Source organism: Diadema antillarum, unplaced genomic scaffold (genome assembly GCF_040938485.1).
Source record: "Diadema antillarum isolate AM-2024a unplaced genomic scaffold, OU_Dant_1.0 seq00002192_RagTag, whole genome shotgun sequence".
NCBI classification, from domain to species: Eukaryota; Metazoa; Echinodermata; class Echinoidea; order Diadematoida; family Diadematidae; genus Diadema; species Diadema antillarum.
In genome coordinates this window covers 192,051-215,123 of record NW_027272829.1, presented here as the reverse complement: position 1 = coordinate 215,123, position 23,073 = coordinate 192,051, and the positions used below count along the sequence as shown (strand labels likewise).

Here is a 23,073-nt window from a genome sequence, read left to right as displayed (position 1 = left end):
CGAGGTAAATAGACACCACTTGTATGAATATTAATCAAAAGACCATAATTCTAATAGGAGTTGAAAGTTTACTATAGTATTTGACGAAAATTGGTTTTGAAATGGCTGAAAAACAATGTAAACAAAGTGATCCTAATAAAAAAGTGGCCTTTTGTTGGGACCACTTTGTTTTACTTTGTTTTTGGATATCTCAGCTATTTTAAAACCGATTTCCATCAGATAAACTTGTACTTCATCTTAGGATCTCATGTAGGCCTAGGTCTAAGTGGTTTATAATGAAAAAGTTAAAACTCAATCTTCATCTCAAACAAGTTTGTGGTGGTAAAATAAATTCACTACCATGGCTGCTTATCAATAACTACGTAAACACCTGTCTTTAAAGGAAGTAATGATAACAACAACAATAATAATACTTTTTATTATCATCATTGTCATTATTATCATTGTCATTATTATCATCATCATCATCATCATCATTATTGCTGCCGTTCTTTCTTATAGCGCATAATATTGGCAAGGTCTCTATGCACTTTAGAGGGGGAACAAAAAAAATAAACAGGAAAAGGTAGTTATAGAAACAATAGTATATAGATTCCTTTAATGGCTATAATAAGAAACACATACTGATATACATTATTTGCAATAAGATTCAATTATGCCAAGGCCAGTCCATTGAAATCCTACATATCTGGATTTTTTAACTGTCCTGTTTCTCAACGGTTAGTTATGCCTTTAGTCAATGCAGGCATGTTCCTAACAATTTTTGAATTGAATTAAATTGAATTTGAATTGAAAAGGTTTTTTATTCATCAATATCCAATACATTTAACCAAATACGAGTCATTGCAGAAAATGAACAAATTTTCAGTGCAGACTTATTAGAGCCATTGTATCAGGTCGCTGTAAAATTGTAGTCGGGTTGACCTGAAATACCAAAAGTTGTGAAGACTGCAAATAGTTGGGATGCTCAACACATCCTCGATCGCTCTTCGAAGAGCGGTAGCAAAAGAGGATGATCAAAATAATCAAAGATATCTAACTTCAAAGACGTAGAGCTAGTCTATTTAATAAAGCGAAGCTTCAGGGATCAAACATGAGTCAATTAATCTTAAAACGCAGTTTTAAAACAGTGTCATGAATAACATTCGTTCGATACATTAACGCATGCAAAGTAATATGATATGGCAAGTGCACGATCTGTTCAGTAAAGCTTCAAATGAATGCATTGTGAACCTAATGTGATATCGCTGCCACAGATAGATAGCTCCAGTCTATCTGATTGTCCTGACAATACCACTTCATTATTTAAGATAAGTCCAAAATAAGTATGACTTTCATTTCAAAGTCATGCAACTGAAGCGTCGAAGAAAGCACCACGCGCGGCGTAGCAAAACTGAACAGAATGAACAGATGACCATGCCATTACCAGAGTGTCAGTATTTAGTTTCATTAAAGCAAATGAGCTTAACTCTTGGAGTCAATAAAACATAAAAACACATGTTATCAATTGACTTGTTTCAGATATTGAAGTACAGCAAAATATATCACTTCAAAGCAATCACGCATATCAAAGCGGCACAATATAATGACAAATAAAATTGAGTGCAAATAGCTTATCTGAAATACTAAAAGTTGTGAAGTTTTAGTTGGGATGCCAAACACATTTTTGCTCTTTGAAGAGCGGGAGCAAAAGAGGAGGAAGTTTGAGCCACAGTGATACAAGATGAGGTATAGACGATACCATCTTGCTAAAATCAGAGGGTGTGGATGCTATAATCTGAGGCGGGGGGGGGGTGTTGTTGTGGAGTCTTCAGGTGAAGCATATACTATGTACATACATAGTGTGTTGTTTTACCACACTGTAATTAGCACTTATACACATAACAAAAATATGAAGCATATTTTCTTAAACTGTTCTCAAATATCACAGTTTTAATACTTGCATAACTTTCTCTCTAAAGAAAATCGAAGATTTTGGAGTGATCCCTGAGGTCACTCCAAAACGAGTGAAAATGAACATTTTTACTCAAAATTCACTCTTTTGTGTATTCACTCCTTTAAGAGTGAATATTTTCACTCTATTTTTTTTTTAGAGAGTTTATCTACCTTCATCTGTTGAAATGGGAGAGTCTATTTCTCATTAAATGAGTAATACTATATATTACTGAGAAAAAGGACAAATAATGAGGGGCAGGGATATAGGAAGTGAGAGAATAAGAGGAGACGGGGGGGGGGGGTTGGGAACCAAGAGTGGGAGTGGATAAAGCAAGAGAGAGGAGAGAGAGAAAGAAAAGGACAGTGACGCAAGCTCCTATACCAGAAGCTGGTATATATCATGTGCATTGCCATGGCAACCACACAGCCTTGACTTGAGAACCTCATATCATACACACTGATGTGTGTGATTAGAATAGTCCATTACTGACCAGTAGCGACCACAGTGCTTAGGAATGTGAACTGCTTGCCCACTTTCGTTTTGTTATAGCATCCTAATCATTATCCTACTGAACAAATACTATGATTCAAACTACTTTAATCATACAAGATAAAACATAATATTATGATTTACCATTTGCAGATGAAACAAAGGCCAAGCATTAGTGCTTTAAAACAGTTCTAAAATGTGAGTTGGGGATAGAAATAACCACTGTAAAAAATTCAATAGGTAAACCGTCTATAGCTGCAGTTTATTGAGAAAAATGAAGATATCTCCTTGTGTTCATAATATGATAGGATGTTTTGCGGTAACAGACCATGCATTATGTCATCATATCTTAAAAATGTTTTAAATCACTGTTCCCAAAAGTTAACAGGACTTTTAATGTTGCACCGAACAGTGGCTACACATTTACCTACATTGCAGTTTGTATCTATTCATCCAAATATGGTTAACAAATAATATATTCATTTTGAACATGCGTATCTTACAGAAAAGTCTATACAAGTATAGATATTAACATTCATCCCAGCAAGAAGGCGTGGCTTCACCCGCCCACCAAGGTAGAAGCAATTCGGTGTTTTCAGGAAATGTTAAGTACGCCCTCAGCGTCTGTTCCTGAGTGAGATTGCCACTCGGAGTTTTATATAGAATAAGTGATCACATTTTGTGATCTCATTGGGCAATCATCCACTAGATGTTTTCTGTATTTCGTGATTGAGGTCATATGTCACTGTTGTTGTTTGCATGTTTTGCATGGGTGTTTATATTTGTGCGCATGCGCGAAATCTATCCTTGAATGTTTTCGTCGGTAGTCCGTGATGACGTGAACTCTTTTACAATATTCGTAAAGCAGGTCTATCTTCGGTCTGGGGGGCATTTCATGAAGCGTTTTGGTCGGATATTTTTCTAACAAACTGTTACAAGCTTCTGAAATCCTTGTATCTGATTGGCTGAGAGCAAATTTGTCCGACAACTTTGTCGGACAAAATGCTTCATGAAATGTCCCCCAGGTGAAGTTCGGCTTCCGGTCTCATGAAACATGGAACCAGACGGTAAACATTTGCTCCTATATTTTGTCACGAAATATAGTCGTGAACAAGCAGGGGGTAACTAATACTATTTATAAATGCTGTGCGTACACATCGTCATGTATGTGCGTAATTGCTTTGTTGTTGTATTATAGTATATATTTTCAAAATTCAATAAAGTTTGTTGATCGCCAGGAAAATAAAAAAATGTCATTTTAGGGGAACGTTAATAGAGTGATTTGATTGGATATATCATTTGTAAAAGGTTGTTTATTAGATTTACGTTTTGCGACGTGATGAAAACTATTATTTCTCTAGTCAGAAAAGAAGGAATTAATGGATGAAAAAATAAATCTCGTCTTAGATTTCTGAACATAAGGAATTTCAAATCATGAACTAAACACACGTCTTTCAGTGCCCTTATTGTTTTGTTCTTTTATTTCTACAAATAAAAATATACATGCACGTTTGAATTTTTTCCCGCTTATCAGCTGATTAAAACCGGAAGCAGCACCAGAAATATAAACTGCTCTACGCCCCACCCCCTCCCCTTTATGGAATTCCTGGATCCGCCACTGTCTTTGCCTTCGATACAATAATGTGCAGACGGGTTTAAGGGGATGGTACAGTATTGGTGGAGATAAGAATTGGGCTTTTAACTTTTTGCGAGATACCAAGAAAACACTTATGAAATAGTACAAAGCATACCATGTTATGAGGAATTCAAAATTTATTTGATGAAAAGTGGGTTTGGAATGACTGAAACATCGAAAAACAAGGTAAAACAAAGTGATCATAATAAAGTGTGGGTCCCACACTTATTAGAATCGCTCTGTTTTGGATATCTCAGCCATTTCAAAACCAATTTTCATCAATAAACGTTGAATTCCTCATGGAATTACAAGCTCTTTCATATATCATAAGAGGTTTCTCATTATCTCACCAAAAAATGTTAGAAACCTGAAATTAGGTCTCAACAAAAACTATACGATCCCTTTAAGTTAGTTTTCAGTTTTGATGGGAGATAAGCGAATGAGGTTATGAGTTAATGCAATATCGTAACGCATCCCTATATACCTACGGAAAGATTTTCACAATCAGAGAGAGCAGAGCATAATTATCGTCGATGTGAGAAATTTACGGTACTATTCATATCAATGATTGTACGTCATAGGACAGAAATTGTGGTCAGTATGCCAATTACAGTGTTCAACAGCGGCTTAACAGCGCCATCATTCGGTTCGTCTTTGACATGACATGTGTGGGCGTTTAAAAAAAAAAATTGAAAGATAAAAAAAAGAATGCACTTCAAGAACGGTGGCATCTTTATCTTTACCCGAGTAAAATATGCAACACAATTAGTAATTCAGATGTCATCACAAAATCAAGAAAAGTCGCACGGTTAATTGTTGGATACTGATAATATCGATATTGCTTTGTTTTGTTTTGGGTGTTGTTGTTGTTGTTTTTTTTTTGGGGGGGGGGGGGGGGGTAGGTGGGATGTATTATTTGTTTAAATTTGGTTTGAGTCATTTTGTATTGTTTTTGTTTTTGTCTGTTGGAGGTGCTGCTGACTTTAATTCCGACTATCGTATTTTTAAAGGGTTAACATTTTTGAATCTATTTCCAACGATAAAAGAAAGAAAAATAAAAACAACTAGCCCTGTTTCTGTTTTGCTTTATTTTTGTTTGTTTGTTTGATTGTGTGTTTTGTTTGCTTTTGGGATGTGAGCAACTATGTTTTTCTCCTTTTTTTCACCACTGAGGAACATAACATTCAAATGGAGTTAAAACTCTTTTGAATAACGGTCAGCAGAAGCATTGATAATTTCATATCATTATGAATAGAGTGCGATCTAATTATCAAGTGTGACGAGATTTAGAGTAATCTCATATGACCTTTAATTTGTTTTCATGAATTTTGTAATGTTTTGTGTTGGCCGGTACATAATCCATTGAAGTAAAATTAATCAAATCAAAACTGAGAATATATTTTTCGACTTTTCAACTTGCCCAAAGAATTTAAAAAATCAACAGAAGGAGGGCATCTTATTAAAGAACCGGTCAGTCTAAAACCAATATCATTTTCAAATCGTTTTTCTTTCACTATAACACATAGCAAAAATTAGAAAAAGTTCATATATACAAAGAGCATGAATCACTTGAATGTTTCGTGCTAACGACATTGCGCTTAAACGTATTATTTTTGTCTATGACCACTCGTGTTCTTTTTAAACCGATTCTGTGCCATGGAGTCAAATGTGTACACATTTTACACACGGACCTATACGAGCAGGAGAAAAGGTAATTAATGTGGCAAGAAGAGGGTTAATGGCTGATCACTTAATCTTGCACCATAGTATTTGCTTTAAAGGGTACAAGCGGTTTATATGCATAATGCACTCCCTATGTTATACATAAACAATAAAAAGGCAAGTTCACATTCATGTAGGGCCTATATACACGTGACTCGAGTGACTGCAGCAATATTAGTGGAACACATCAGTGACCGTTTGAGGAAAATGATACATAAACAATTGAGATTTCATCTAGGAATACTACACTACCTTTTGAGGTTAAGATGCATTCTACTCCTCCCCTCCTCCCTATTCTCCTCTTTCTCTTTTTCTCTCTTCTCCGCCATATAAAGCCGGAGCTGAAATTGATAAAAATCATTATTCGTCGCTTCAGGCCAGAGTCAAGATGTTGATGAGATTTTTTTTCTTTTTATTTCCCCCTTTTTTTTGCCCCTGAATATATAGATGAACATCTACTCTCAGCAGACTATGGGTTGCCACCATAAAGACTCCAAAAAGAAGGGTTATTACCTTGTGAGGTGCCTGAAGCATGCTACGATATACGATCGTTCTCGTCCGTGCAGTCCTTTATTTTCCAGTTCCCTTGTTATAAGATATCATTCGTGGTATAGGTATCGCGATAATTAGATGTTGCACGCTTAATACAAGACACCGCAGGGAAGATATGCCTGGGTATTACTATTCAACATAAAAAGCACAAACTCGGTTGTCCGTTGTGCGCCCTACTTTCGTTAGTTGCTTTTGTGGTCATTGGTTTGCTTTTTGTTTGTTTTGTTTTATTTTATTGTTTGATTGTTTGTTTTGTATACTGGGACGGATACTGATAATATTGCGTCACGGGCCTTTTTTTCTTGTAGATTACTATCAAATTTAGCGTAGACGTGACATTTCTCTCTGATGATTCATGGCACACTTACGGGCTCGTTCAAATTTCATATTGACGTCGATACCCCATTATATAGTGTACGGCCTATAGATAGGATAGATTTCAAACGGATAGATACTGAAGCTGAAAAAAAAAGGACAGGTCAATTTCGTTTTGTGACTTCTGATATCAAGGATATAATTATCATTGTTTTTATTTCCATTGTATATATACGTTGGCAGACGTCGTTCTTTTTACAGGGGGGGGGGGGGGGGCGAGATGCAATTTTTTTTCTCCTGCCAAATTATTATTTTTTTTTTTTTTGGGGGGGGGGGAGTTGCACCTATAGCTCCTCTCCCTTCTAGTTCCCCTCCCATGTACACACACACACACACACACACACACACATAAATATATATATATACCGCTTAAAAGCAATATATTGTATGCATTATATAGGCGTACCTGTGCTACGGAGTCTTGTCTATACCCAACAATATACCCATCAGATATATATATATATATATATATATATATATATATATATATATATATATATATGTATATATATATATAATATATAAATATATACATAATACTGTGTGTGTGTGTGTGTGTGCATTGGAGGGGAACTATAAGGGAGAGGGGCTAAACTTTAGGTGCAGTCCCCCCCAAAAAAAAAAAAAAAAGAAAAGAAAAAGAAAAAAGATGTATGTGTGTATGTATATATGTATGTATATCGCTGAAAAGAAATATATACGATAGGCGTACCTGTGCTAGGGAGTCTTGTCTATACCCATATATATATATATATATATATATATATATATATATATATATATATATTGCCTTTCAGTATTTGAGAGCTATGCTCCGTTTTTAAGATCTTCAAGATCTAGGATTTATGATTATTTTTTACGGCGTTCTTTTTCTACTGATTCGTTTACTATATACATATATATATATATATATATGTATATACATTATATAAATGTGTATAATGAATCATAAATAAAGATACATAGTCATGTTGTGCAGATATCTATATAATAGGATACATGTTTTATACATCAATACCTCAAGTAATGACAAACATTCAAACTCGTGACACAGTGAACAGCTGCAAGACAGCAACGGATTCAAATAACTTGTGTCCATCGCAACACAACGCATTCACTCTAAAGGATGGCCTGTTGCTGCGCAAAATGCTTCTGTGGAATAGCATGAATTCTATAGACTTGATGAAATAATCTAATGATTTGAGTAAGGAAGCGCTTCATTAATTTTATAATTTAATCAAAAATTTTCTTTCCCTTAATCTCACTCTTTCTTTTTATATCTCCATTTTTTCTCCCCCCCCCCCCCCCCTCTCTCTCTCTCTCCCTCGATCTATCTATCTCTCTTGTTTGCGTTTCGGATAACTTTTGGTATGTTCCATCTTCGGATAAGGGTGTTTCAATGTTAACAAGGAATGCGCGGTCACATTACACACAAAACCAAAACAGCAAGCTGCACAAATTAAAAAAAAGAAAACCTCACAAGCCAAAATATGTTTTATATTAAGAATCGAGGAAGCTGGAAGGCTTATATAGACCTACATAGCAAAACGTTAAAACGTTTGCATGAAACAGAAAAAAAAAGATAGATATCGCACATATAGATCAGTGATAAAGCTGACCAATTTCAAGTCGATCAAAATAATAGACGTATATGATTTATATCATTTCAGTTCCAATAACGCAGCAAATATCTCGAAGTCAAAGAGATAGACTGATGTCAATTTTTGTAACTCACAAAATCGATTACTCATAACACACTGCGCCGCAATAAAAGATACTGTTAAATAGTTAATCTACAAAGCGACAAAGGGAAATCATGCTTACAGACTTCTGAATATTACGAGTTCTGTCGCAAATACATTATCTTTTTCTTAATGTATAGTGCGGATTGTACGCCCAACTATACTACAGCCAAATCCACACATAGCCCTCTGCCACAGTGTTATACAGACCATGTCTATACATTTAGATTTCTGTCCAAGCAAGAGTGTTGAAAGTCTCTTATATAGTTGAACATACTGCAGGATGATAAGTTAAATAATATCATTTCACATAATATATGCAGACATAAGCCTATACTTTCGTATTTCTGTCCAATCTAAAAAGAGTATTGGCAGGCTGTATATAGTTGGACATAATTTTTATATAATATATAATGATATATCATATTATATATTATGTTATACAGACATAAGCATATGCTTTGATATTTTCTGTTCAAACAAGGGTGTGGGCATTCTGTGCGTTAGTTGGCCATTAATGCAGAATGATAATTTGCATAGGCCTATATGGAAGAGTTACAGAATTTTCCATCCCAAGGATTGTTAATGCTATCTGAGTATAAGTAGGTTTCATTGCACAACTTGAGATTAGGACTATCATTTTACATAACATACCCAACAACAAACTCATCATTTTTCTGTCAAATCACGCACAGATTGTGGAACGTATAGTCCATGCAATTTACGTTGTAAGCAGTGAGCACATTTTCTTTAACTCAGCTGAGCTTGATGCCAACAAAATATTTTCATCCGGTTTTCATAGCATCGAATATGAATACAAACATGCTACTGATTGTGCTAATTGTTTTACCCTTGCCCTTTTACACGCAAATGCTTTCTCACAGGGAAAAAAAATGTTCCGCTATTCATAATAGTATGCCGTGATCGGATGAATCCAATCCTTGATTTGTGCTTGACGAACTCATTAACATAACATTACACGCTGCCGCTAAAATGAGCTACTGCTTTTGTTTCTGTTGTTGCTTTCTTTGCTGTGATCATTCATTCTGACGTCATAAAAACGAGTAGGCCTACTAGAGTGGGATTCTACAGCATTCGTGTCTCAGCGTGAAGATTATAGTAAAGTCCCTGTAGGGCTATTCTACCACTGTGAGTAGAGCCATGTGCGTTTCCTCATTGAGGCTCTCCGTGTCGCGTCTATCTTCAAGGACGAAGTCGTGGACATCGAGTCGGTGTTCATGTTCGTTGTTCGGTAGCTTCTCGGCGCCTGTTGTGTCCGGGGGCCGAAGCGGCGGGACGGGTGCGTCTGTCTTGCGAGACGGCGAGGCTGAGTAGCGTTCTGTTGGTAAAGAATGATCAATTTTTAAAGACTAACGTGTTTTTGTTAGACTCTAACTTAGACTCTAAGTTAGACTATAAGTTGTCCTATTACACGTGTATGTATAATCTCGTAAGTTTATTTTGGAATATAGAACATGACAATTTATAATGCAAGAGAAAATGAAGAAAGAGAGAAACGGGGGAGGGAGAGAGAGTATAGCAATGTCCTTCTTCTGAGATCAATTAATGATCGTCTCTCCTGACTTTTGGTGAGTTTGCAGATGTTGTTATTCGGAGTATAAATGAAATGAAAATGTCATGGAAATAAGTGTGTTTGCATATCTGTATATTCAATAAGGGGGGGGGGGGAATGGAATAGAAAGGAATTCCCTTCTCAATTTTATCGTTCGCATGTAAATATGAATGTCTTTTTCTTCTATATAATAATATTATATTCGGTTACCTGGTATATGCATTGTGGATTTTGTTCTGTATAATTGTTTTGTTTGACTTCTTTTGTTAATTGTTTGCCTTTAAAACAGTTCACGTGGAATGGAGCTTTATCAAACATACCCGTGTGAATCTGAGGTCGAAGGTCGGGCCTGGAGAAGAGGAGAGGGGGCGGGGGAGAATCGGCTTCAAGGGAGGGGAGTTTCGGCAGGGGTCCACGCCCCGGGTCTCGGCCGCAGTGGCGAGTCACAGCTCGGTGAATGTCTCGTGCCGCCTTCTTCGATTCAGTCTTCAGCTCGCAGTAACCTACAACACAATGTATATACACAGCCGGGAAAATGGTATTATGGTATCTTGTCCTTCTTCTTCTTCGAAATTTTTTATCACATTATATTTTCATATCGTAACCAGATCAATCTAGAATTCATCCGGAAGCACCTGCCTGAAGAATACAACTGACATTTTAGTACATGCTTTTATATTTCCCCTCTTGCTTAGATTTCGTTAATTCACTGCCTTGCAACTGCCATATTGAAGAGAAAGTGTCTTTAAAATCTAACAGCTTCAGAATTCTACAGCTCGCTCTTCAACACTCATTAAAGAAAATCAAGCTATGTACAGTTCTAAAGTCTCCTTCACTGGCTCCCAACAGGTATAAGACCCGAAAAAATCCTCTTGCTGATGCAGCATGCTATGATATTCGTCTTCCCCTGATTGGTTAAGTAAATATATCACGTGGTACAAACTAACATATTTATCTATGTTCTTCCGCAAATACTCTTGTAAGTCACGTAAACAGACAAATTGTCAGTCAAAGTTTCAGACGAATTCAACCTTCCCCTCGTGTATACCTTTACATATTTCTGATTTTGTTGTTCGATTGCCCCTCTGTTGTTCCTGTGTATATCATGCTTTGTTTATAGCTATAGTCTGCAGACTTGGGCACTCTATAAATTAGCCATCATTATATCATAATTATATTATTATCATTATTATCATTCATTTCATCTGCGAATTTGATAGTTTTGTTATCAATAAATTGAGCTACTCATCATCATCATAAACAACACAATTGCTATCATAATCATCTCTGTAAGTTCTAATCTCCTTTCGCCCTTCAATCATGTCCATGATTTAATCTCATCTCCACTTCTCAGTGATACTCTTGACACTGTGTACTGCATACAATCATGGGTTGTTTTTGCTCTGCAATCAGCACTCTTCTCACGCACGGTGATTTTCCATCCATATGCACTTAACTCCCTCTCCCTGTCGTTTGGCCGTTGCACTTATTGCCTTTGACGTCGACTGGCACCCAGGCGTGCAACGGGCTAATCATCCATCATGAGACCTGTCGGTTTGGGTTATAGCTAGTTTTCACGCATTGCTTGAAGGTTAGAAGCCTGTAAACAAAATGCCCTGGCCTGAGTTCAAATCCAGTGCCCTGTGCGTTTTCTAGTATCCTTTGACAAGATATTTTGTATGCACGTCACGAGCTATAATAGTCACCGTCGAGTAATACAATACAGCCCACGAGTTATGCTGATCACGAATCATACAGCCCATGAGATAAAAACCTCATGAATCACGGAGCACATTAGCTAGACACAATAGCTAACAAGGCTTACGTGCTCGACATCAAGTAGAGCATGTCCACGAGCTGTACGGTCCACGACCTATACACGTAGGCCTAGTTTGCCTAGTGTCTATAGAACTCATGGGCATGCTTTACTTGGTATGTATATACTTTAGCACTTTGGCAGCATGACTCGTGGGTGTATGACTCATGCAGAGACTCCAACCCAAAGCACCTTCTGATCTGGAGATTCTCCCGCCTGAAACCCCTAGCAAACGGGAGACTCCAAGTTGATGTGTGCGAAGCACGAAGTTCCTAGGGTTTTAGATGCTCTCTGGTGCTATCTAAGGGTTATTTTTTCAACATACAATAGCAAATAAGTAACAAATCCTTTCCAACGGGAGACACAGAGCCAGAAATTAAATCTCAAGCGGGAGAACGGGATATTTTGCAAAAATGGGTTTTCGGCGGGAGATCTCCCGTCGAAAACGGGAGAGTTGGAGTCTCTGCCCATGGAAATTTCTTAATTAGCTCGTGAGCCGTATGACTCGTGGGTGTCTAGCTCGTGGGGTAACCCCGATGGTTTGCTCTCGTTACTATATGTCCTTCTTACCCAAGTGTGCTACAGTCGTTATGTGCCAATACTATAATAGGGTAATCACAATGGTAAGAATAATAGGGCCGTCTGAAAGACAAGTGCCGACCAGTAAAGGGGTTATGCCGTGTAATCACGCAATAATACAACAATTTTCCACCAGGAAGGAGTTGAGGGGCACATCGTTAATTGACGTACGGGAAGCTGACATTTCCTCACCCCCATCGCCGCCGATATCATCCACGTGGAATACGAACGTCACGTCGTTTGCTGCGGAGTCGATTATCCGCTCAAGGTCCCAAGCGCGCGAACAGGTCGGCGGGCTGAGGGTGGCCAGACACATCTTGTGTTTTGTCACATGAAGCGCCATCCGGAACTCGGGCGCCACGATACCCTTGACGGGATACACGGTCCAGCTCTCTGCATGGTTGCAAAACATCGTCTCCACGATTAATCTTTAGCAAAGTGATTAAAATGATAATGTTTTCCCTTTTCTTTGGGGATAGCGTGCTGGTAATGACGAGGGGATTGAAAGACATGACATTATTATAGATGAGCTTCTCTTCAAGTTGACATTTATCAAAGAAGCAAAGTCAAGCATCGCAGAGCAATGATCTTTTATTAAAATTATAAGATAACTTCAAAAATGGAATTTCAACCTTCCCCATTTAAAACTAGAAGAAGAAACATGGACTTCTAAAGTTTCGCAAAGCCATGGTGTCAGTCGAAATGAACTATTATAGGGCCTATGACATAAAATTCTGTACTAGTGTCCACTTTCCTGTTCGAGGTGCCATTCATATACAAAATAATATTTGTATAGAATTCACGTTCTGAGTTGTTGGTTACCTAACATAAGATAATTCTTAATGTAAAGGATGTTATACTCTAGCATGGATCTGACCATGGAAAAGAATCTTCAGCAGCTGCGTGTGTGTGTGTGTGTGTGTGTGTGTGTGTGTGTGTTTACAAAATGAATTGTGTGTGGATACAAAACCATTCAGGACAGCTTCCCTCTTTAATCAAAATAATATACAATTTCTGTCGCGATTTCCAGTGACTGAACGTTATATCAGATGCTAAATGCGTGCGGCAAAATTGATGTCACCAGGTTTGTCACAATATAATTCTATATTTAGAGAGTCACGCAATTTTTTACTGGATAATTACGTTTGAGTAGCTTACCGCCTGTCGTCGTTGCTTACTGAAATCTTGACGGACACTAAAAGGGATCGAAGTTCACAATTGGTCATAATTAATTGGAGCTGATCTTCTTACAAAACAACGATCTGAAATGCCAACACACTTTGCACACAAACAAGTCGCCAATGGTATATGAAAATAAGTGGTGAATTACCGCTGGTAAAGTGCGATTTCACCATTGAGTACCACGAGGTGAGGTCGGCCGACGCCATCCGCTTCACGAACAGGTCACGTGATGAGAACTTGGACTCCTGGAAGAGAATCGTTTCGGTCGAGAGCATGATTGCCCAATATTCGATGGCAGAGGTCCGGTGCTTAGACTGCGGCTTACGCATCACCCCACGCTCTGTTCCCATAAAAATGTCCTTGGTGAGGGCAAATGCGCCCTTGAGCACCTTCTCGTCCATGTTCTTGAAAATCTTCAGCTGGAACAAACCTAAGGGTGTTTCACAGAGAATTTCATAAAGGACAAGTCCACCTTCAAATATACATTTGGATTGAGTGAATGCAGCTATATTAGTAGAGCACAGTGGAAATTGGGGAAAAATCGGACAAGCCATTCACAAGTTATACAGTTATTTCTTAAAGCATAACTGCGCAGTCACTACTGGATGAGAAGACTACTACAGTGTATGATGTCACATGCGTAGAACGATATATGGAAAATATAAAGAGAATTTCACAAAATGTTATTTATAAAAAGTGCACATTTCTTAAAGATTTTGTCAGTGACGTTTGTCAAAGGTAATGCTATTCCCCCTGCCTTTTGAAAGAGGCAAATCAAGTGTTCCTTTAATCATTATGCAAGGAAAGCGAAAATATGTTAAAATTTCTTTATATTTTCTTTATATCATGCTAAACATGTGACATCACAAGCTGTAGTAGTCTTCCAATCATCCAGCAGTGACTGAGGAGAAACTTCAGAAATTCATAACTTTTGAACGGATTGTCCGATTTTACTCAATCCCACTCATGGCGTGTTCAACTAATATTGTTGCATTCACTCAATCCACATGTCTATGGAGGTAAACTAAACTTGAAACTATAAGGTATGCTGTGTTTGTCTTCAATGGTATTCTAACTTCCTAAAGAGAAAGAAATTTTCGGAGACTTTTTCATGCAGCCACAATTATAATATACTACAAATGAAATAAGTGACAACGGACTTTGTCAGCAGATTTTGATAACAATTTAAAGTAGATTCTGAAACATCCAATAAAACTTAACAGGGAAACAAATTAAATACCATAATTTTGAATCGATCTTAACTTTTAAGATGGACTTAATTATTTGTAAAACATTTACCACCTCTGTCCATTAGGAAAGACGAAATGCAATTAACAGACAGAATCATCAAGGTATCGGTAATTAGCTGTTATGGTAAAGGTTTATTGCAAACTTCTGTATCCCACGTCCTTCATTTAACAAACCAATAAAAGGAGAAAAAAGAAAGAGGGTTATGTTAAGCCATATTACAGTGGATTTTTACACCCATGAGGAGAAACTTGATAAGAAATTCTTGAGTGGTCCACAATCTACAAGCACTGCTTTTTAGTGGACTTCTCAGATCTCTCTCTCTTTTTTTTTTTTTGCTTCTCAAAATATAACCCGTATGTATACTTAATTTATTTCTATTAGTTTGTTGTTTATCGTTTATCCTTTGCACTCTGTACTGTATATATGCCTATGATGGATTTTCTGATTTACCTTGTGTTATATTTTGTTGAAAAAAACTGAGAATGAAATAAATGAATAATTGAATTGACATTATCAATGAATCATATTGGTTTATTCGTAGTACGAGTAGGATACGATCAATGCAATACACTTTGCATGCGGCATGAATGCACTGTAAAATTCATTTGACACAATAATAATCAGCTCTTATTATGTTTGTATTTAACTGTTCAGTTTGTAACTTATCCAGCTGAAGTGCTACTCTGTTGGATACAATACACTCTAAAAAAAAATCCGGGTCAGAACTGACCAGAAACTGGGTCCGTTGGGGTCACACACCGTTCCGGGTAAGAAATGACAGGGAATGGAGTCAGATATGACCCCAACCAGAGTCATGAATTGGTTCAGGGTGACCACATTCCGGGTCTTCATGACCAAATTCCAAGTCATTTTTAACCGGGAACGGTGTGTGACCCCAACGGACCCAGTTCCGGGTCAGTTCTGACCCGGATTTTTTAGAGTGTATACAGGCCAGGGGATTTTTGTGTGTGTATGTGTGTGTGTGTGAAACGATACTGAAGGTATTACTTTGAAGAACCCTGTAACTTTGACTGTATGAGTGCGTAGCATTTACCAGTTTATCTGTTAGATGCATGTCTTTTCATGGAAAGTTCATTGTCAATGCAAAACCTGTTAACGAAGTCACGTTGCTTCTCCTTACTTTATAGTTTGGATATTCCATTCATCCTATTTTGGTCACGTAACCCATACAAGGGGCTTAATAGGGGAAAATCTAAATGGAAATATGATCTTCCCCCTTCTCTGCATGCATATCAGGCAACAAGACGAAACTAACTGTGCAGTGAGCATTTAAGCAATTGGGGCAAAAATTGACAGTAATAGATGTAATATACCCAATTTCACATCTGTACGTAACTGAATTATCTGTCATTGAGCTCTACATAGGCACAAGAAGTTCCAATCGTCTCTCAAGATAAAACAAGGTAAATGAAAGTACAAATTAAAGATGCATCTTGAATGTCAGGATAATGTTGTTGCCTTTTTTTAAACTTTCGTGATTGTGACTCTTGATTCTGTCCTTTGCTATATATTCCAATAAGGTTGTCTTATCTCGATTTCCATATGCATAACTCCTCCATATTTGAACGTTGTATAGAAAAAAAATATTACCCTTTTTTCTCTGAACTAAACCTTAGAAACTCTTGGTCATGCTCCTCTTCATGTCTTAAAAGAGTCATCTTCACAAAAGTGTCATCCGTAATTGAAAACGTGATATTGATGGAAAGGTATATATAGGTACAAATACTTGGAAAATTATATCACAGCGGTGTTATCAGAACAGTTGATTCAGCTTCAAATACAAAGACATGTTAGTTGATTTACACAAATTCAAAATAGCTCTCCTTGTTGCTTTTGCTATTTGTTTGATCTTGCTCCAATTTTGGATCTAAACACATTTTTGTTTCGCTGTCTTACAGCGAAAAAAAGACTCCAAATATTTTGTCATGGCTTAAATTCTTATGCAAGCGCATGTATGATTGGAAACATATCAAGCTGTACCTGCAACATTATATTGAAATCAAACTGTTGATGTACATCACGATAATATTAAGCTTCCTGAGGATTTTTCTGTTCTCCTGCTATCGATATATCAATGATTACTATTATGCCACATTTTTACATTTTTTAATACACAGAATGATTTGAATGTGGAGCTAAGATTTGAATTTTATCACAGAAACCGAACGTTTCATTCTCTGTTCGAGAAGTGCAATATCTTCATTAAAGGCAAGAGTTAAGTCAATATCTCCTTCTTTTAAATGTATCTTTCAATTAATGACAAAAGAAAAGTCAGATTTTGAACTAATAAGTTCAACAGAAAGTTGAACATTCAAAATGAGGGCTAAACACTGTCACTTGAAGAAAAGAGTATACAAGTATTTCTCAGAAGATCTCAATTCTCCTCACAAGATTAGTAACATGCTAAATCTAAAAGTGATACAAAATATTGCACAAGAAAGACCATCACAAGAAAAAATATAAATACATATATATGTATGTAATATATATATATATATATATATATATATATATATATATATATATATACATATTTGTATTGTTTTGGGTCTTTGTGCACTGAGTTGTGAAATCAGCCTGAGAAGACGATATGCAATAATTCAGTCACGGTGAATATGAAGACAGTCTGTCAGTTGCATTAACCACGCATGCTTTTGCCTGTGAGTGTTGTGAATGTGAAACGTCGCTACTCCTAATTACAAGTAAGTCCAGTTGACGAGATTTACCAATATAGTTCATGTCACACATGCTTTTCATATTTCTCTTCAAAAAAGAATACAATAGTATGGCCAAAATGACACCCTCTTGACCATAACGAAATCTAATCTCTTGTGAAATCAAAGATAAAAGACTTTGTCAATACGCTTTATATTGAATCATATATCGGGATTAGAAAACAAAATGTAAACTTACCCGCACTTTCATCACCCTGTAGGACCACCCATCTCTGTGAATATGAAAAAACATAAGAACGGGTAAGATGACAAAAAAAAAATGGTATATGACAACCAGGTGGAATAATTGTATTTATGTTTTCTACACACACACACACACACACACACACACACACATACACACACACACACACACACACACCTAACAAACAAACGAACAATCAAACAAATACCACATATTATATATTATATAAATATATATATATATATATTATATAAAATATATATATATATATATATATATATGTAAGTACACAATATGGAAGAAGAGACAGAGATAGAGAGCCACACATGGCAGAAAGAGAGAGGGAGAGAGAGAGAGGAGAGAAAGGGAGAATATTTATATTCCAGGCACAATAACACTATAGTGTAATCTCACACTTATTATACTGATTGGAAACAGCTGAAAGTACTGGGTTTGTGGCTGTTCCACCAGAGGCAATATATTCAGCGAAATACAAACATGACTAGGAGAGAAAGAGATATAATGGACGACAAAAAGAGAGAGAAATAGGTCAGTGACATATGCGCAATGTCCGATGGTTTCAAATGACATGGGCTTTCTAAAATTACCAGATTTCTCTCTCTTTTTTCATCTCTCATCTCTCTTTCCTTTTTTAAAGATCTTTTCTTTTTATTTCTTGGGAATTCGTGCTCTTTAGAATCTATGCAAGGGGTATTCTCCAATGCTATCTATATACACTGTTAAGCATGATTATATTCCATCCACATCTTCTCTCCCCTCCCCACCCTTCCCTTCCCCTCCCTCTCATTTGCTTCCTCTCGCTGATTTTTCATCAACCTCCCCAGTTTCTCGGAGTCAAACGTATTCATTTCCATCGTTTTACGTGAAATGCCCCTTTGCAGTACCACTGCCGAGACAAGATTGAGTGCGGGCAGATTGGGCCGGACTGGCAGCTTCCTCAATCGATTTCGGGCCTCAAGATGTTTACGCAGTTTTATACTAAGATACCTTGCTCTGGGTCGGGTTCCTCCACACGATTTGCAAGCAAAAATGTGTCCTTTCCAACCAATAACTAGCATTTGGTAGAAAAAAAAGTTAAATAAAACACAAACACACATACACACACACACACACACACACACACTTTTTATTGTTTTTCAATAATCTTTATTTGATTTCTATAATTCCACATGACAAAAACATTAATCTTGAATGTATAAACACAATATACAATCGGCAATGTTTGATTAACTAAAAACAAAAAACTGAAAGAAAATAAACACACACACACACACACACACACACACACACAAACAAACACGCACACACCGAATCGAAGCCTCTGTATATATTAGCACGATGTCCACGTCCGCACCCATGTGCAGTGCAAAGGCCTCACGGAATAAATGCACTGAGCATAACAATGCGTTGACTTCCACACGATGCTCTAAAACTCCAGAGGCACAGTTTGCTACCATACTATAGTGTACCAACATCCAACAAAGAGAGAGAGAGAGAGAGAGAGAGGGGGGGGGGGAGATAAAACAATTGAAGACGTCGATCAGTCACGGTTTCTAGCGTATACGTGCAGTGTTTGCATAATATTCGTTCAGGGTAGATGAAAATGAAGAACTGCCACAAAGTTCACTCTCCGGTCATAGCATGAATACCAAGACAACAGGTCAAAAAAAGTAATCAAATAGTCAGTAGATCGCAAAATAACTTTGAAATGTGAACTTTAACGAAATATCTATTAATTTTCTCTGTTTTCTCTCTTCGTTCACACAAAATAGAGCTCCCCCTCTCTATTCATCTACCTACATTGAATGAAGGCGTTTATTCAAACCTATCACGAATAACGTTAAAAAAGTAAGTACCTCGATATCAAAAGCGATTTGTATTCTTTGGAAGTTGAAACCTACTTTGATTAAGAAGGTTCTTTTAATATCATATAAGTCTTTGTTTCACCGTACATTTACTTTGCTGTAACAGTGTGTGGGGTAACTGCAATAAATCTAAAACTAATTCATCTTTATTCAAACCCCCTTTTCTAAGCATTAGTGTTCAGAGTCACTCTCATATAAATCATACGATTCTCATAATTTTACATCATGTAGTACATAAATCGACAACTCCATGTATAGATTTTTGGAATTTATTGTGGTTCTTGAACAGGGAAACAATAGTTTGAAAAACGTTAAACGAATTACACTGAACAAGGATGATGACATAGGAGGTTCACATATTTAAGAAATGCAGCAGTGTAATTCCATTAAATTACCGCTTGTTTGCGAGTTCACCTGTGTATAATCTAACCATTTCTTCGTCTTTTGTTCTGCTTCCTTGAGCCCCAACTCATGCATTCTTATGGTGACTCTGCCATGTCATCATCCTTGTTCATTGCAATTTGTTCTAAATTTTGAAAATATTCTTATTCTTCATCCCAATTATCACAAATTCTGAAACTCTGTCCTCAATATAACTAATTTATAGTGGTTCAAATGTAAAAATCTGAAAATCGTCCGGAGGTTTCCTTTAAGCTTAACCATGAAAAAGGCACATCGTATGACTTGCTGAACACACACACTCGCACCATGGCAGCATTCACTCACGCATCTCACTTTCTTGTATACCTGAATATAATATTTTGTCGTTATCGCAATACGATGTCAGAATAGCAACCACCCTTGCTTCTTTATCTCGTTATGTCCACACTATACATACATTTTGTGCGTTTAATCATTTTAGGGTGAAGGGTGGAGGGGAGGGGTGTCAGGTTGTGGTACCTTAAAGCTATTTTCTAATTAAAGACATTCTTTTGCATTCCTTTCCTACAATCCTACAAATCACTGTGTTCCTTTGTCCTGAATAGCTCTAAATCAACTCGTTTGTTTTCTGTTATCTATAGGTAAAGATTAGTTTATGTTCTAATGTCCCAACAGCACGCCTTATTGTTTTCGAAAACAAGAGAGAAATGACTATATTTCACTTGTAATGAGTTTAATGCAGAAAACTCTGAATAAATTGAAACTATCCCTCCCTCCATCTCTCCCTCTCTTTACACACATATATATATATATATATATATATATATATATATATATATGTATAATATAATCGTATGATATAATCATAATTTTATACTATACATTATTATGTTCATATACAAGTACACGATGTCATATAAAACATAATCATATGCGTGTGTGTATAATGGACAGATCGAGAAAATATATAAAGATATACAAATATTGTTGTTTCTTCAAGGGGGAAAAACAACAGCGACAGAATCGTTGCTGCTATGAGGCGCCCGCAGGGTTCTCAAGATGTTGATGAATAGCTGCGAGCATTCCTGACCTGTTCGTTAATAATTAAATTCATGTATTCGATTGGGTTCTTTGCGGCCACCGGGTAAAAGCATCACGTTGAATTGGCCATGCATCATGTCTTGGCATTTTACCCCCTCTTGTCTGTACTCCCAGGCTAATGCGAGTTTCATCTGTAGGTTTCAAGTGACTCCTATAGCTGGATGACATTGGATGAAGATTACCACTGTGCTGTGCATGTCTTCGTTTCTATGACAACTGGGGGCGATGCATCTCGGCCATTAACGGAGTCGTCTATATCGCTCTGTTAATTCTGAGACGAATAGTGATACTAACCCCGCAAAATGTTTCCAGAGTCGACAAGGAAAGCAAAAAAAAAAAAAAAAAAACACACATTATGAACCAACGCCGATTTATTTACTTTGTTCGTGAACTGAATGATTGTGAGCTGTTTGTGAAATTTCGCGATGGAATTCATCCCCCCCCCCCCCCCCCCCAGCGAAATGATCGGAGCCCATTCTCTGGCCCTAAAAGGGTAATTGATGTGATGATCTGTTCTTGCACATTTTTTTTTTCTAATTATGATGATCACACTGTTACTGCATGCAATGTGTATAATCTTGTACATACTGAATATCCTGGGGTAAGCTTATCATAACCGTTTAACACGAACTATTAAAACGAAGTGAACGAACACTTTTGTTATTGTGTCGAAAACAAAAGCAAAGAAAAAAGTCTAGTGCTGTAAATATGCAACATACCACAATATATAGAATTTAATGACTTTAATAAGACTGTGCATTTGTGTATTATATTTATGTAAATCATGAAAACAACCTTTATGATGTCATAATTATGATTGTCACGAAACGTTAAAATCTTTTTACTTTTTATAGCTGCAGACACAGACAATGATTCCCTATAGGTGATTCATGTGCCATGCTGTCAGGTGTTTACAATCTTACATTCAGAATCCAATTTCATTGAGTCCAATAACCAAACTTGCGATGGGTACTAAATATAACTCTTCAGGCGTTTTGTTTTAATCAGTAGCGATTGATCTAAAAGAACCCTCTATCGCCTTCTCCTCCCCTTAGAATTACATCCATTTTAGTGTAGTAAAATTTTTATTATAGCCAAAGTCTACGCGCATTTTCTCCTTTTCAAGACAGCGCTAATTGTTTGAATCTAAGATGTACTGCATAATGAGAGATCAAAACGATGAAGCTTTAATTTAGGTCGGTACCTAAACTCAAAGAATGCTTAGAGTTGATGATTGATTTTAAAGACCCCAACTCTAACATTTACATCATTTCTTCATGTCGCAAAACCAATGCGTTCGTAAACATTTTGACAAAAAAAAAGAGAGACAAAGTATCATAAGCCTTTGATTTCCTTCGACTTTTATTTCATTTATGCATATTTTAAACAAGGTTAACGTGTATGCAAATTTTATACTAACGATTTAAGAGAAATACAAAATAATTCAATCCCACACATGGCTGCAAGCGGGAGGGGAGGGGACAAACCTTTGATGTCTCTTTTAGTTTGCCAATGAGTGGGAAGAAAATGACCTTTTCTTCTATTTTTCTGTATTTTATAATACATATAAATTATATATATGTATATGAGGTGTGTGTGTGTGTGCGTGCTTATGTGTCTGGTCTGAGTCTGTGTGTATATCAGAAACACGAATAGAGAGTCCCGTACCACTAAGTTCTACTGCAATATTTATGGTAATGATAATCTTTGAATCATACAGCAGTGATAACAATGTTAATAATGCTGATCTTTTTTTTTAATGGGTTTATGCAAAGGTAATACTTACCCGTTTCGCTTTCATAGTCTTCAAGCAGACGATGTGATCGAGATAACCAGTGCTGAACCTTCTCTGGTTCGCTATATCCTCCGTTGGTCTGGTTAGCCGGGAAAAGATGAAGCTCCCTCCCGTCAT

The 23,073-nt window shown here is 36.8% G+C and overlaps 1 protein-coding gene across 1 annotated transcript; it reads right to left on the bottom strand.

The window, feature by feature from the left end:
- Positions 1 to 9,588: 9,588 nt before the first annotated feature.
- LOC139714214 (uncharacterized) lies at positions 9,589 to 23,073 on the bottom strand. Its single transcript, XM_071625928.1, has 6 exons — positions 22,948 to 23,073; positions 17,788 to 17,821; positions 13,751 to 14,032; positions 12,613 to 12,813; positions 10,346 to 10,528; positions 9,589 to 9,791 (listed from the first exon to the last, which is right to left on the bottom strand). The coding sequence occupies exons 1-6, from the start codon at positions 23,071 to 23,073 to the stop codon at positions 9,589 to 9,591; spliced, it is 1,029 nt and encodes a 342-aa protein (XP_071482029.1).

Bases quoted from the DNA above. Each gene is read 5' to 3' on its own strand.
- LOC139714214 (XM_071625928.1), bottom strand. From the start codon at position 23,073: ATGACGGGAGGGAGCTTCATCTTTTCCCGGCTAACCAGACCAACGGAG. The intron at 12,814-13,750 runs GTAATTCACCAC...GCAACCATGCAG, and splicing joins GAAATCGCACTTTACCAGCG to AGAGCTGGACCGTGTATCCC. The intron at 9,792-10,345 runs GTATGTTTGATA...CTTTACCAACAG, and splicing joins TCGACCTCAGATTCACACGG to AACGCTACTCAGCCTCGCCG.